We start from the raw sequence: 16,245 nt of genomic DNA, 5'->3' as shown, positions 1-16,245 counted from the left end.
CACCCAGAATGTTCTGTGCACTTAAAATGCTTCAATAAAAATGTTTAATCCTTCCAGCACCAATAAGATAAGTGACTGATTGATTATCTTTGTTATTTAGTAGATAGAAAACCAGCATAGCTTGACTTAGCCTAGAGCACAGTGGTTTGATTCTTGAATTTATTTTCATTCTTATAGATCAGAGTCTCAGGAATGTACTGCAGATCTACTTTATATTAATAATTGAGAAAAGCAAAGTAGTGTTGAGGTAAGGCAATACATTACTCAGTTATGTTGCTTTTGCAAATACATGAGAAAAAAATACACATAAATCATTAAAATCATTCAAGTTCAAAATCTGTCTCCTGCTTAGTAACTGTCCCAGTTTTAGCTAATGTAGTTAGTTCCCAGCAAAACACACACCATAACTTTTAGCAGCAAAACTTTTTTAGCAGCAGCTTCAGACATTTTGCTGTTTTCGTTTACAGCTGTAAGAACATGCTTATAAAACTTGCAGTGTGTCTGCAGTTTTGACTCTTGGAATCAACAATTAGGACATCCAGTTTTTATGTCCAACAAAATTCTGAGACTTGCTCAAAAACAAGAGAAATGTGAAGTGTAGATCTAAATGTTTATTTTTCCTTCAGGTGTTACTCTTTTGCTGAGATGCCATGGTACCAAAGAAAAATAGCTGCAACGCTGTTTGCCACACCACCAACCTCCACGTTTCAAGAGGTACAGTATGAAAATATTTCACAGATTGTTCTTCCCCCACCCAAAGCTGATGATACACTTTTTACTTATTTTCCTGACAAAGCTGACCTCTTAATTATGGAATAAGAATGGAGTTGTCAGTTTACAACTGTCAATAATAAAATGAGGACATGAGAGTGAGAAGTATCTAAAAACATAAAAAACTTTAATTTTCTTCAGATGTAGGACACACAGAATAATGTAAATTATTTTGGTAGTTTTTGCATGAGAAAATAATAAACTCTATGTAACTTAGCTTGTAATTACTGTTGTGCTCTATTGCAGATAACTGCACTAGTCCAGTGCTGATGTATATGGTGGTGTTATGCCATTTATATATTTGCTAGTTAATAGAATTTGTCCCCTTATATTAAATGCAAAAAGCAACAGCTCACTTTATTACTTAAGATGAACAAATACCCTTTAATTCTCTGGCCACATATGGTGTGGGTTTTTTTTCAGTTGAAAGTACTTTTGTTCCTCTTTTCTGTAGAGATTCCTGCTGTCATACACCCTAAGACATACTATCCAGGTGTTCATCTTTTAAAGTAGCATGTCTAAAACTGTATGTGTCTAAACCAGTGTACATCTTATTTAAACACTTGTACATATTTAGAAGCTTGACAATTAAATTGATAATAGAAAAGTTTTAATGTTTGTTTAGAGCAACCAATAACTGTTTTGTTCTCTTAAAGGGTAGGGGGGCAGGCTTCTTGCTGTTACATAGAAAGCAATTTAAGAGCTGTTTGAAAAAGAAATAAAACTCTTAAATGGAATGTCAAGTTTTAAGTTTTGCTGAAAAACCACTTTCAGAAGAATACAAAGTGTCAGCCAGGATTTCAAATACTGCCAGAATGATGCCAGTCCCAACATTCAGTTCTGTAGCACTTACCTCACAGAAGAAGCAAACTTATACTGGTATGATTTCTGCAGTTGAAGTACAAAATCTAATTTATAGATACATCCATACTTTCAAGTTCTGTGAGAGCTTTTTCCCTCCCCCTACTCCTTTAAGGAAATGTAGGGATGGACTGAAATTGCATACGTGCTTGATGGGAAACTTACTGAAAATGTGTGGGTATCATAGATGTTTATCCTTATGTAAGAGGCTACTAGCTGGTGCTCTGTGGGAGTCAGTTCTCTCTCAAATATTTATTAATGACCCAAATCGTAAGATTTGTTTTATCTACTAAATTTATACATGAGAAACAGATGGGAAAAACTGCAAACGTGCTGGATAGTACAAACAAAATTCAAAATTTATCTTGACAAGTTGAATTGGAAAAACACAATCCAAGTTGGTAGTAACAAGTAGGAGGTACTACACTTACAGAAGAAGTGGTAGGGGGATAGTTGGGTAAGTACTAGTTCTTTTGAGATGATGTCAAATGTAATGGTAACATCAGTAGCATGCTGAATTAATAAAAATAAGATCAGGGACAGGAACTCCTTCTTCAGGTATGTGCATAAGACTAGTTTGACTACTGTGCTGAGTTTATTCTCCACTTTAAAGAAAACAACTTTGTCTTTCACAGGCTCTTCGCTACTTCCACATGGCAGAAGAAGGTAAGACTTGTGGCTTGTTTTGACTGAAAAATATCTTTTAGAATTCATGACTTGCAGTAAACCTCCAACTTACCTTAGTAACTGTAGCCACCAAACCCAAAACAGTAGCATGTGATCAGCTGATAAATGTAGTGTGCCAGTCAGCACACTGAGCTGTTACATAGGAACATTTTATCAGAGATACTTAAAAGTATGTTACACACTTACCAAAGTATGTTACACACCTAGTATACATCAGTGTAATGTGAAGATTTTTTCAGAGGAAATACTAAAGTGAAATTTGTACCTTCCTGAGAATAAAGCACTCTTCCCTAAGGAATTCAACAGGAGTGCAGGGAGGCAGAAGAAATTTAAAAAGGGAATTCTGTGTTACTTTTTCCGAAATTTCTTAGAGTTCAAAAGTCCTCTGTATTCTGAATAGAAGACAGAAAAAGCAGACTTTTTATTATTTCAGAAGGTATTCTGCCGATCTGACAGTTAAACTGTACATGAGATAAAATAAAATATGAACATGTTATTTTACCAGGAGTGAAGCCATAAAACAAAACTCACTATCTGAAAGATAAAGTAAAACACGACAGTGTTCTGTGAAAGATTTGTACATAGTTAAATTATTGAAGATTAGAGGAAAGGCTCATAGTGTGTCTTCCGAAGTGTCAAGTAATGCAGCTGTGAACTGGAACAGTGAACTTCATCTCAAAATTTGCCTCCAAAACACCTCCATATGTTTTGAAACCTGACCTTAAATCCAGCAGTAGAGAAATCCTGTGCTATAAGTATGACCAGCAGACAAGATTAGTCTTTAATAATGAATTATGCTTTATAAAAGCAAGGTTTAAATCTCTCCTTAAAAAATGTTCACTGTGAATGCAAATAGTTTTGCTTTATTCTGTGCAGCAAAAATTAGGCTGATATCTGTATGTGCCCTATTTCCCCTTGCCTATACCTGCTAAGCTGGTTGCATTGCCTGTTGTACCTACTAGGTCCAGAAAAGCCCAAAACCTGCAAAGCAAAGCTGGTATGCTTTAAGCTCACTGCTTTGCTCTTTGTGAGGAATCTAGTGTCATTTAGTTTGTAGTATGTTTAGTATTAACTAGCAAGCTGATAACTAATATAATTGTTTATGAGAAAAAAAACTAGCAGGTGGAAGTTTTACATTTCCTTCCTTCTGATCCAAAGCCAAACTATGTTTTCTGAAACAAGTATCAAAGTATATTCCCATCTAAGGCTTTTCTCCTGTCTATGCAGCTGATCCAAATTTCTACAGCAAAAATTTGCTCTTTTTGGGGAAAACATACTTGAAGTTAAACAATAAGAAGATGGCTCTTCTGTGGTTAAGCAAAGCAAAGGAGTATCCTGCACAGACGGAGGAGGACAAACAGGTAGGAAGTTAAGAACTGTAAGTGTACAATCATATTGTATCCAACATGTATGATATCATGGCATTGAAATGGCATATAAAATTAACTCAGGGCAACTTGTAGTTCAGCACCTTTAATTCAGAATCACATCAACACCAAAAAATTTTAGTATGTTACTAGCCATGTCTGAAAATAATGGTTGGAAATACTCTGTTTTATTCATAGCAGAGAACTGTTACCTTTCTTCTTAATGGTAGTTCATAGAGCTAACAATGACCCAGCCTTAGCTGTGTTTCTGAGGTTCAGATAGGCACCTGCACTAGCCTGTTTCTATGTGAACACAAAATCACCTTTCATATGCCTGAAATGGGTAAGGTAGGAATTACATTTTGGAATAGCTCACAATCATGTGAACATAAGGAAGAAAAAACCCCAGATGTACCAAAACCTCAACATTGCAGTCCTTCACAGGCCCCTAGGGAGAGATTCAGATGATCTGAATAAGACTGCATAAGGTAATGTATCTTCGACAGTGCTAGATGTCATGAATCACTTAATTACCCTTTGAAACTGTGCAGAAGGATTTTGGTTTGGAGGGTAGGCATCTGCTTCCTACCTAAATATTCAAAGTACTTCAAGAGAGGTAATCCATTAGACTTGTTCATACCTGATAATACATTCAGTATAAACCAAAGTGATTGCAGTTACTTATTAAAAACAATCCTGTTAGCATCAGGACTAACAAAGCTTCATTTCCATTTGATTTTTTTATGGTTGATTGAGCTCTATTTCATTTAGCATTAAGCTGCAGTTGAGATGCACATTCTGAATGTCCATACAACACTGAATGTCCAAAGTAGGAAATACTTTGGTAGGATTTTGCATTTCACACCTCAGAAAAAACACTACCAAGACAGTGTTTCAGAATCCCTCGCTAGTAAGCCTCAGACTGTTTCTTCCAAAAGTGAGTTCCTTTAGTAACATCTTTCAGTGGAAATACAAGTATTACATTCCTCCAGTGCCTTGCAAAATGTTTAGGAAATTTAATAGCCTAAAGGAGTAGTGGTCTCAGGTGTGTAAGAAATTGGTCAGTTCTTCTGACAGTTACCAGTAGCTCGAGGCACACATGAAACCAGTGATCCCAAAAACTTGTCTTTCTTTAGGAACCATTCAAAAAGTATAGTCAGGAGTGAATTTTGTGCAGTAGCCAAGTTGTTAAACCACTGATCAGCTTCATCTATTTGTGGCCCCCTGGTACAGACATCTATTTCTTAATCTCTTAGAGGAGTGCAGAGCTACTGAACTGAGAAAGATAGCATTCTCTCCGTTCTCTGTGTGAATGCGTAAAATGCAAAATTCATTGGAAAGTAGACTTGATAGTCCACTATGAAGGAAACTGCATGTGCAAAGACATTTGAATTCTTGTCTCAGCATAACTATGTTTTCTGAACATTTGTTACTGGAGGTCCTCAGAAGTATCTGGCTTACACCGTCTGCATAGCTTGCTGTCATTACCATTGTTGGTTTGGAGTTTTTTTTTTGTAGTTTGAGGAGGGATGAGAGGGTGTTGAGATTTTTTTTGTTGTTCAGTGTCACTATATGACACCTACCGCTGCTATTGTAAAGGTAAAAAAGGGGAGTTTATTTTCTGACTCCAGCATTTTTAGTTTTCCAGAGGCGACAGTGGATTGGAGAGTGAAAGTGTCACCTCTCCAACGACCCTGGACAACCTACCAGTCCATCAAATTTCTCTGCCTCTATGGAGGAATGCAAAACAATAAGTTATTTACAAAAAGTGTGTGAGAAAGTTTGCTACAAGAATGTAAACTCAGAAGACTTCAGAAAATCCTAAAAATCAGGGTGACAGTTTAGTTTGTTGTTGGGGGGTGTTTTAATATGAATGTTAGAGACCATATTCAATTTTTACTAGATTTTAACCAGAAACCTTAGACAAACAGAGCCTCAGAAATGGTCTCACTTCTTAGTCGCTGGCTGGAGTGTTGAAAAGTGTAGGTTGGTTGGGTATGGTCAGAGGTAGACAGGACAATTTCCTGCATGCAACTATTGGACTGCAGCAAATCAAGAACTAGTATCTGTAGTCAACACAAATAAACTTCATTTATAGTAAGTGTAGTAAGTGAATAACACTGAAAACACTGGCTTAAGTGATTTATTCTGATTCATATTTCAAGTATTGAACATCTTAAACTACAGAAGGAAAATGACTTGTCCTAGGACCATTCTGAATTTACACAGCTGCAGGGAAACGTTTGGGTGCTTGTGAGGGAAATTTGCGGATAAGTCTGTAACTACCTGGGACTGTTATGTTAAATTTATTTCTTTCAGGTACAGAAAGAAGCTTTGGAGCTGCTTAATTCTATATAAGAAGAAACAAGATTATGGGAATTCAGTGCCTCAGGTGTGAGCAGCATAGGAAAAAGGCCTCAAATACTACTTTGGCTTATTAAAGCTGTTACTAAAAGTACAGCTCAGACCTTCAGTCTGCCTCTCATTTCTATTAAAATCTGAACTGGAAGATCTGTTTCATTATGTGATCCTGTCTGTTCATTTACATGGGACTGAAGTGGGCTTTATTCACAAGCTAGACAGAAAAGGCTTGGCAGAGTGATAGCCTGGGTTTTTAATTAAGTTTTTTGCAGTTCTAAACTACAAGTTATTTATGAGGAATAATGAGAAATGTGACTAGCATAAGTTTAAAGAAAAGAGGGATAGGGTCATGACATAATTACAATACTTCAGGTTTTTTTACGCTATTTTCCTGTGAGATTCAATGGCCTTCAAGAGTAATGCTCCAACAGATTTATCATTAAGGCTGCACTTTCTTAATTCCAATACTCTTAAATGCTAGTGTTTGACTTTGCAGAAAGTGTTGTGGTTTAAAATAAAAAATGAAGGAAAAAAGAACAAGAAGAGAACATCTTAAGAAAATCCCTTTATGGGTGATACCAGCATGTGCAGTGAGAAGCTTTGTGATGATTTAATGGCTGTAAATGTTTGCTGGGCACACACACCACCTTAGACTCTGATAACATGAGGAATACGCACTCCCAGTACATTAGAAAGGAACTACTGTGTGGAAGGACATGGACTTCTGTTTGTGGACATAAACTTTCTTCTTGGTACTTCTACTGTGTTGGCAGGAATTTTCACCAGAAATACAAAGTAATCTAAGTTAAGTGTCTAGCCAAACAATATATTCCAATTACCCAAGAGAAAAAGTGGACCAAATAATGAAGAAATACTAAACGTGGTATTCTCAGTAGAACACCCTAGAAGAAAATTGACTAGAAAATACCTAGTGTTTACTTTACTAGGAAAGGGAATTGCAATTTTCGAAGTAAGATGAACAGCATAAATTGCTTAGACTAACCAACCAAGCCCAAACTAAGTCAGTAGTAAAAATTCATGGTTGAGGGAGAATCTGGGGCTTGAATTAAAGCCTATTGCCACATAACTAGTCAAAACAGAGCTTTTTCAACTACCATAAAGTAACTGTTATATTAGTACAGCATCATAATGAAGTCCTTTATGTTACAGTGTGAGTGTTTGAGAGAAAATTTTCTGCGTTCATATTGTACAAAAACATCTGCATATAGTTGTTTCTAGTAGCTTTGTGGCAGAGGCATCTTTACTTTAGGTGCCTTTTCTGCTGCTGCACAAAGGAAGAATATCCAAAGTAATAGCTGTGAAGTGTGTAGTGAAAAGCAGCTGAGTTGAGGAAGAATGGAAACAATAAAACCCATGAACTAGACAGCAGCTCCTTCAGGTAGTATTACCTCCCTGGTCTGATCTTCAACCATTGTTGCCTTCCCTCTTTTTGCTGTCTTACTCACTCCCCCCAAGTATAGGTGAAATATGGGGAATTCATGTGGGAAAAGAAAAAATTACAACACAGTCTTGCTGCAATTCCCAGAAAATGCAAATACTGTACACACTTGCACACAGGTATATTAATTTTGCTTTCTTTTCATCCAGAGCCATTCTTTCAGTCAGGCCCTTGACACCAATTCACAGGTCATACACATGGACAGAAAGCTACTGAATTTGTTTTTTTCATGCTTACTAATCCTTACCCCCAGGAAATGCCACTGCAGGTATGAGACAGCTAAAGTTACCAAAACAATAAAACAACTACATTCTTGTAGTGTGCTGTCTTTTTTATTTCGTTCAGTTACTCACAGATTCACAAAATTCAGCAGTTGGTAGTGGGTCACCAAGTCATTCATTAGTGCAAATTCATCAATTGTGACATTTAGCCCTCCTTGTATTTTAGGAAAGTGATACACACACTCCTGGTGCCTGACCTTTGACCTTCTTGGTTTGTTTTCTTAAACTTCCTCCATTCTAACTAGCATAAGTGATAATTTAAGTGGATTTGCACTTCAAATGAATTTAGTGCTATATAAAAATGGTTTTGCAAAAGATACTTGGTGGTGTATGAAAAACTCTCGAAGTGGTGGAAATTTTTGAAGCTCTTACAGAAAAGTTCATGTAAGACAGCAGTCTGGGCCTGCTGCACCACTGCTGTGACCAGAGCTCTGTACAGCTACAGCTCCAGGGTAAGCTGTGCATATTGAATACAAAGCCTTGAGACAATCCAATATGTAGAAAAATAAAACTTTTGGCAGAATTCAGCTGCTGCATTGGAAAGATACATGAAGAGATATAGCTGATTTTTTTCTGCATGTACACTTTTAACAGTGCAATATGATATGTTAACACAAGTGTGTTGAATTGTATTCTAAAATCATTTTCATGTGTGTACAAAATTCTGTGTAATTTAAATGTAATGGAATTTACAGGTAATATTTAAAGCATATTACAAATGGTGATTTAAAACACATTTTACTCTATAATAAGGAAGCACAGTTTGCTAGAAGTAGCATTTAATATAATTCACATGAATAAGGTGTTAAATTTTAGTATTTTTTTAAACATGTCTTTGCAGTTCAGCAAATATATGCCAATAAAATGCCAATAAAACTAATCTTAAAATGTTTTTACATTATTGTGCACTTAGGACAAACCTGATTTACATAAAAGAATGACAAGTTTTAGATGTACTTTATTCAAATTCATCTAAATTTCAGTAAGAATTTTAGAGAATGAGAGTATTCAATACTAAATAATATTTGTATCTGTGCAAAGCTTAAGTAACTTTCATTTTATTTGAATTTACTAGATCCAGTATCTGAAACTGAACAAGAACACAGAAAGCAGCAAAATTCACATTACCTTTTGTATACCCTTATAGCTCAGTTTACATTAATACAACTCTACAAAGTTATAAAAAGGACATCACGGATTGAAAAGGGAAACCAAAGAAAACCAAACCAAAAAAAAAAAAAAAAAAAGCCTCCAAGACACCAGACCAAGAAGAGAATGGGTAATATTTTCTCTTTTATTATTTTTAATTTGAAGATTACCTAACATCCTCGTGTTAATAACCCATGGTTCTATGTAAACAAATTTCAATGCTGCTCAAATGAATTAAAATACTCTGTTCAGCTCCTGCAGTAAGTCAGAACAGTGGCACCAATTCCTTTCAACATTAAATCACATTCATCTCATGGTACATGACTCTTGTGCAAGTAGTAAAGGCTTTATTCATGACCTTGGCTACATCAGTAAAGAGGGATATATCTGCTATTTATGTATTTAAAAAAATCTGACAGAAGAACAGATTCTGTCGTCTCAAATACCAGCAGCATCTTTCTACATATTTAGGATATGTTTGGCCTAAGCCTTTAACACCTTTTAGAACAGCCATGCAGTAAAACAAACTTGGAGATGTTTCATTAGAGAACACTGAGCAATTAAACATTTTTCTGAATGACAGAGCCAAGATAAAGCAAATCCAGGCCCTTTTAAATGGCTGCAACTTTTCATACACTTAAAGCTCTATAAAACTAGAGCCCATTAGTATATATATTTATATTTTTATATATATATATTTTAAATAAGTCTCTTGTCTGCTTTCAAAATTTATGGAGGGTTTTTTTCTGGTCTTTTGAAAGGGCAATAAATAAAAGTAGAAAAGGCTGAACTGTTTTGCATATATTTGTGGAAGAACAGAGAACAATTAAACTTTTAGAGTTCCAGAAAGATCACTGTACAGAACAAAAAGCTTATATACAATTAAATGTGCAATTTTAGTTGGCTGGGCCTTTTATTATTCAAGATATCCTTTTTGATTAGAAGCCACTTCTACTCTTGTCCAAATCCCTCTGTTTCTTCAATGGCAAAGAGCAACTTCTCTTTTAGTTGTTCATAGCTTTTATATGGTGGCAAATCCAAACGATTAAAACTGAGCAGGAAAAAAAACAGAATTTTGTGAAGTTTATTTAAATCCCATGTAAAATTCTACAGAACTCAATTGTTATAGTAGAAGGTATAAATGTTCTGATCTAACAATTGGAAAAAAAGAAATAGCAATCATAGCATTACGCTAATAGCATAATCTCACCACCTTGGCATTTCTACAAGAAGGAAAAACAGTCAAAAGTTTCAGAGGAATATTTTAAGAAACCAAAGACTATTACCAGATAAAAAACTAGAATGGTGTAAGACTAAAGACTGTCCAAGATACAGGGAACTATAATACTTCGAAAAAACATAATACAAAAACATGATACTTACAATAATAATTGCTTATACTAGCAATACATAGAAAAGGAAATTTTTAGCATGAATTTTAATATAATCCTAGTTTGATGCTGGATTTCATCAACAGCATGAAAAAGCTGAACTCTTCTCCTTCCTACACATGCTTGGATATAGGTGGGTGTTTTTTCCCTCTAAACTTTGCCCTAAAAGAGTTCTGCCAAAACATTTCGTTCCATGTCTTCCTCAAAATTATCCTAGACAAGATATGTTTAACTCTTGCAAACATCACTCAAAACAAAATCCAGTGGAGAAAATGCAAAATGGAAGATACCCTTAAGTAGTTTAAAAGTATGATGAATATTATTGTCACAGGTTGCCAAAGGAAAGTGTGTCCATTCTGCAAAGTCCATATAAAAAACTGATATGTGTACCTGATGCACCAGTTCAGTATGCACAGGAATGCCAAGCCAATAATGGCCCACCTGAAGCCTGGTGGGAAAAAGTATCAGCATTCTTGGCTAAGCATCCTTATTTTGAAGGTTTGCTGTCATTTCTTTCATGCTACTTCTTCTCATGACTATACATTTATCTTTCATAATGATTCTATCTAACATGATTTGTTCAGTTATTTAATATTCTCTAAAAGAATTAGGAAAGCACCTTTCAGTTCTACACAAGGATGGTCTCATAATTTTGATAGATCTGACATTGACCAACTGTCCAGCACAGTTGCAAAATTTAAGAAGAGGGCGCCTAGGAAAGTTTTCAATACTGGCATGTCAGGGCAATCAAATGAAACTGAAGATGGAGATAGAAAATTGATCCAAATTAGACTTCATTTGATTTGGCCAATGTAAGCCTGGAAGAGATAAACCAGTAAAGGTACACAAAGTTTACACATAACTCACCAAGTGTGACTTCTTGGTAACCAGGTTTCCTTACCAACTTTTTCAATGCAGAATTTCTGAGGACCATTACTTCCTAGAAAATAAGATTTTAAGAAGTGTAATCTGTTCCTTTTAAGTACCATACATGATATATATGTGACATAAGACACAACTCAGACACAGCAGAGTTCATTATCAACATGCTTCTCACAGAAACAAGCTAATTTATGAATAGTTTATAAACATATTAATATGATTTATGATATAAAAAGCCCTTCTAGATCCAAGGTGATGAACATGAAGTTCCTCTTATCTGTACACTTGCAGCATGGTTCATTTGCAAATGAAACAGTGACAATATAAAACAGTTCTGGTAACCTTTTACTTACCCATAAGTTCAGCAAATCCACCCAGTGGTAATCTGCAAGTGCCAGTGACAAACTGCAGAAGTCTCATGCGAACCTCGTTGTCTGTTTCTTTTACAAACTAGGCACAGAAATTCAAATTACTTAATAAAAAGCTTTAACACAGCTGGACAAAACCAAAAACCCCATGGAATGGTTGGAAGAGTATAATACCATTTAAAAACACACCACTTTGTTTAGTACCTGTTTGCATTTCTTTACTTAGCAAAATTGGGTGGAGAGAAAAGAACAGTGATTTCAGATTATATGCACTGTCAGCCATTATAATGTGAAGGCTGGGAACAGCAAGTAAGAATCCTTACCTATTTTATTCTACACTAAAATATAAATCATGTCAATGCTTTGTATGAAGACTATTGCCATTGTTATTAAACAAAGCACTAATGAAGCTACAGACTCTGGGTATTTCAAGACTAAGAAAAATTTGCATATAAATGTTGGTACTTAAACTTCTGGTTTAGATTCTTTTAGTACCAAGCATCTTAAAAGGATTTATCATCAGATCTTATGATATAAATAAGATAGGACATAACTTATTTGCACCACTTTCCCAGAAAAACTTAGTCAAAAGCATGTCTAAAATGGTGGCTTTTCAAGAGATAGGAAGACCCTGGTTCTGACTTCTCTTTAGGAAAATTTGTAGAATAGTGCCAGAATAGTATTTGAGAGTATTCCATAGCCAACTTCATTAAAATGTGAGTGAAGATTAGTCAGTGCTAGAGTGCAACGCTTAATATGACAAATAATCATAAGTACTAAGTGACATTTTTAGATCACCAAATCAGAATGGTTTCACTTGAAAGGGACCTTGAAGTTCATCTAGTTTCAACCCCTTTGCCAAAGCAGGCACACTTTCCACTAGACCAGGTTGCTCAGAGCTCCATGAAGCCTGGCCTTGAACACCTCCAGGGATGGGGCATCCACAGCTTCTCTGGACAATCTATTCTAGTGCCTCACCACCCTCACATGAAAGAGCTTCCTCCTAACCTAAAGCTACCCTCTCTTTGAATCCATTTCCCCTTGTCCTGTCCCTATGTGCACTAGTAAAAAGTCCCTCTCCATCTTTCTTGTAGGCTCCCTTCAGGTACTGCAAAGTGAAGATGTACAGATGTACTACATATAAGAACATTTAGATGGTAGATCACTAAGAATAAAATAAACCTCACTGAATAATCAGTTAGAACAAGATATAGAAGAAAATATTCATAAGCTAGCATCCAAACGTAATGTGTATATCTGTCTGTCATTTCTCACCCTAAAGTATCCTTCCTAAAGACCAGTAATCCTCCTTTCCTTCTCTGAAAAGAAAGAAAGGAAGCTGTAGAAACATTCATTTGGACAGCACAACACTACACATGTAATTTGTGCTACAGATCAAAACAAAAGCTACAGAAGTCAGAAATGTAACTATTAACATACCTGCCAGAACCAAATGATCTGCTTGCTATTCCTCGTGTAATGACGGTAAACAGTGTTCCTCTGCCAGTCTGCTAAATCTACTTCTTGCATACCGCAGAGCATAACCTAGAAAAGAGAACGATTTCTTCACATTAAACACAAAAATTAAGAGTATTTTCTAGTTTGTATGAGACATGGTAACAAAAATGAAAGTTTCTGCTCTGAAAAAAGGACTGGTAATATTTTTTTTTTTACTACACAATTAGATTTTCCTTTATCCTAAGTTTACCGTTATCCAAACTTGTGTATGTATATAAGTGGTCAGAAAGATTGAATAGCAGAGACTTGGTATCTTCCAACTAATAGCTCAGTAATAAAAGCTACTACCTTTTCCATAAGAGAATTTTTATATTAAGGAATATATTACCCTTTCCATTAAATCTTCACTTCATATTCCAAAATTATTAGTAAATTGCTGCTACTGTTACTACTAATAAAGGTAAAACATACTGCAAAGTGTAAGTCTGGAAAGTATTCATTAAAAGAAGCAACCTTGAGTTGCATACTGAGGATCTGCAAAGTTCCATTTCATGCCTTGTTGGTTCCTCCAACCTTCTGTCTTTAAATGTAAGAACCCTAGAAGCTGTCTTAGACAGTGTATTTGACACTAAGCAATCTCTATACACTACAATCAACTTCTGTGTCATCTGTTACACAGTAATTCTACCCATCTACCACAGTGGGAAAAGTCTGTGACTCCCAGATGCATCAGTGATCTCATATACTTCCACAGAAACTTTCAAAAATACATTTTAATGCTGAACACCAAAACACTGATTCAAGAACAATTTTTATCATTATTTAATCCCACTGCTCCTAATAAATTCTCCATGTTCCAGAAGCTATCAACTGCAGCAAGGGCAGAGGAGAGATTCAAGCTGACCTCTCCATACATTTAATCTCTCCATACATATTGCCTTTCCAAAAGCTAATGCTGAATAAAAAACCTCACCTCCAGTTCCTTTTCATCAAAATAATGTAGCCATTGTAGAGGAACTACTTCATTAAAACCATCAAGAAAAGCTTTGGTTTGTTCTCTAACTCCCCGAGAAAATCGCCACTCTGCCATTAACCTGGGATAGAACAAAACCAAACATGAATTAAACATAATTAGCATTCAACATGAAGAAGTTCAAACACATAGGATTGTATATGTGTTCACATCAGGTAAGAATCCCTCAAGTTTGACTTCTTACACTGTTCAATTTCATTAACTATAAGGAGCCTACTATACTATATTATCACAAATCTTCAAATTTAAACAATAGTAAAGTAGCAAGATGTAACTTAGATTACCATTCCAGTTAAAAAGAAATATTATTATTAACCTTAATTTATCTATATACTATAGAAACTATTTCTCAAAGAAACTGAAGACCGCTAATTTAATTGGAAACTTTATGTGCAGCACTGGACATACAGTGTATCACAGAAAAGGGTCTGTGTACATTTGCTTTTGAGATCACTGAATAGACAGATCAGAAACAGAGGTTCAGAAAAAGAAGGATGTCACCCTGTTCTTTTAAAAGTTTAAAATTCTTTTTAGAAGTTTTCTATGCCTTCTGATGTTTACATATTTCTACTGGAGTTCTCACATACTGTTCTTATAAATAATGATGGTTTTGCATTCTTCTTTGTAGGAGGAATTGATGGACTGTTAGTTTGACCAGTGTGGTTGGAGAGGTAGCAATTTCATCCTCCAATCCACTGCTACTTTTAGAATTCTATATATTGTAAGGTCAGAAATAAAGTTCCCTCCTTTTGCTCCTTTTCTTCTTTTAAATATTAGTGTAAGTGTGTGAGTTATTTCATGTTGTAGTGCAACAGAAGGGCAGTAATAAAATTAGGAAATAAGCAGAAAAGAGTAGTAGAAACAGTTAAAAAAAAACCAGTTGAAATCACAGCATGTTACACACCATTCTGAATTTCAGTTCCCACATTTATAGCAAAGTTCTAAACAATTTTTAAATCTTCTGTCAAATAGATATCTTCCCTCTACCTGGATTTGTTACCTAAAGTCACTGAAAACGGCTTGCTCATTTCAGTTTCACCTGTTCTCTCACTGCACATATAAGAGCATTACAGATCATCTTTTCTCCACATGGTCTCTTTTTGTACCAAGCAGCTGTGTATCAAAATAGCAACATGTACCAAGGTACCATTTCAATAACAGTCACAAGAATTACATAGTAACATGGGGGAAAAAAGTTAACAACAAAATCAAACCAACAGAAACCAACGTGTTAAAAAAGACTAGAGGCAACAGGAGAAACATGGAACACTTTTTTCAGCATGTACACCTTCCTACCCAATATATTCTTCTTTGTTCTCCTCAGTTACCAAGATATTTGAACCTCCTGATTTCAGCTCATGTGAGGTTACTTTTCCTAAGAGCTCCATATCCACACAGAAGTACATTTCCAAGTTACACTCCTCAATGTTATTATCCCTGGATGAAAAGAAAAATATTGCAATGAATTCCATTATTCATAAATTTATAATATCCATAAAATATCAAAGACACACACAAAAAAATAAACTACAAACCTTATCCAAATTAGGGAATTGTAAAATTCCGTATCAATAGATTCCAGGTCTTTAATAGTAAGCTTTTTGCTCAGCATTCGTTTGTAGAAAGGCAGAGAAAAACCAGTGTCAATAAATTTCCCATGAAACAATGCCTGTTGAACAGAAAAATGTGTTTAGTTTTTATTGTACTACTGAATTATTGAAGTTTCTGGACTTGAAGTCTTTTTTTTTTTCTTTTTCCTTCAAATAATGAAAAGCACCAAATAGCAGTAGCAGCTTTATAAAGCCATATTTATAAAGAGAAAAACATTAAATTAAATGGGAAGCAAAAAAAAAAAAAAAAAAAAAAAGGACAAAATTTATCCAAGCATATGTTATTACAATTTAGAAATTCTCTGATTAAAAATAAAACTTCTCATAAAAGGACTTCATCCCTTCTTCCCTTAATTATGTGAATAGGCATAATTGCTAAGTGTTAACTTTATCCTACTTGATCAGAATATTTGATCCTAACTTGAGTATTACTGCCACTTTTACTACACACATATATCCAGCAACATCATCATTTACAGAATGCTACTGCAACTTGTAAGAAAGAGCTTTGGGAACCACATTTTTTTGTAGGTGAGTAACAGAACTGAGGAATTAAGTTCTCCACAA

General features: G+C 35.1%; 2 protein-coding genes across 8 annotated transcripts in view; one reads left to right on the top strand and one right to left on the bottom strand.

The window, feature by feature from the left end:
- RMDN1 (regulator of microtubule dynamics 1) overlaps positions 1-16,245 on the top strand; it is a 55,786-nt gene that overhangs the window by 8,299 nt on the left and 31,242 nt on the right. For 2 of the 5 annotated variants that reach the window (XM_072924010.1, NM_001245630.1), the window contains 4 exon segments: positions 627-714; positions 2,268-2,298; positions 3,547-3,680; positions 6,006-6,206. In XM_072924010.1, coding sequence (XP_072780111.1) covers positions 627-714; positions 2,268-2,298; positions 3,547-3,680; positions 6,006-6,044 — 292 coding nt within the window. In that variant the 3' untranslated portion in view covers positions 6,045-6,206. 5 annotated transcript variants of the gene reach the window in all.
- Positions 7,817-16,245, bottom strand: part of WWP1 (WW domain containing E3 ubiquitin protein ligase 1) — a 58,972-nt gene continuing 50,543 nt past the window's right edge. For all 3 annotated transcript variants that reach the window (XM_002199809.7, XM_012572051.5, XM_072924805.1), the window contains 7 exons: positions 15,604-15,737; positions 15,365-15,505; positions 14,009-14,129; positions 13,018-13,122; positions 11,563-11,659; positions 11,195-11,267; positions 7,817-9,987 (listed from right to left, as the gene is read on the bottom strand). In XM_002199809.7, coding sequence (XP_002199845.4) covers positions 9,888-9,987; positions 11,195-11,267; positions 11,563-11,659; positions 13,018-13,122; positions 14,009-14,129; positions 15,365-15,505; positions 15,604-15,737 — 771 coding nt within the window. In that variant the 3' untranslated portion in view covers positions 7,817-9,887. The remainder of the gene's footprint in view (positions 9,988-11,194; positions 11,268-11,562; positions 11,660-13,017; positions 13,123-14,008; positions 14,130-15,364; positions 15,506-15,603; positions 15,738-16,245) is intronic.

Source organism: Taeniopygia guttata, chromosome 2, assembly GCF_048771995.1.
Source record: "Taeniopygia guttata chromosome 2, bTaeGut7.mat, whole genome shotgun sequence".
Classification (NCBI taxonomy): domain Eukaryota; kingdom Metazoa; phylum Chordata; class Aves; order Passeriformes; family Estrildidae; genus Taeniopygia; species Taeniopygia guttata.
Note: the sequence above shows the minus strand (reverse complement) of the source record. Positions and strands in the feature narration are given on the sequence as shown.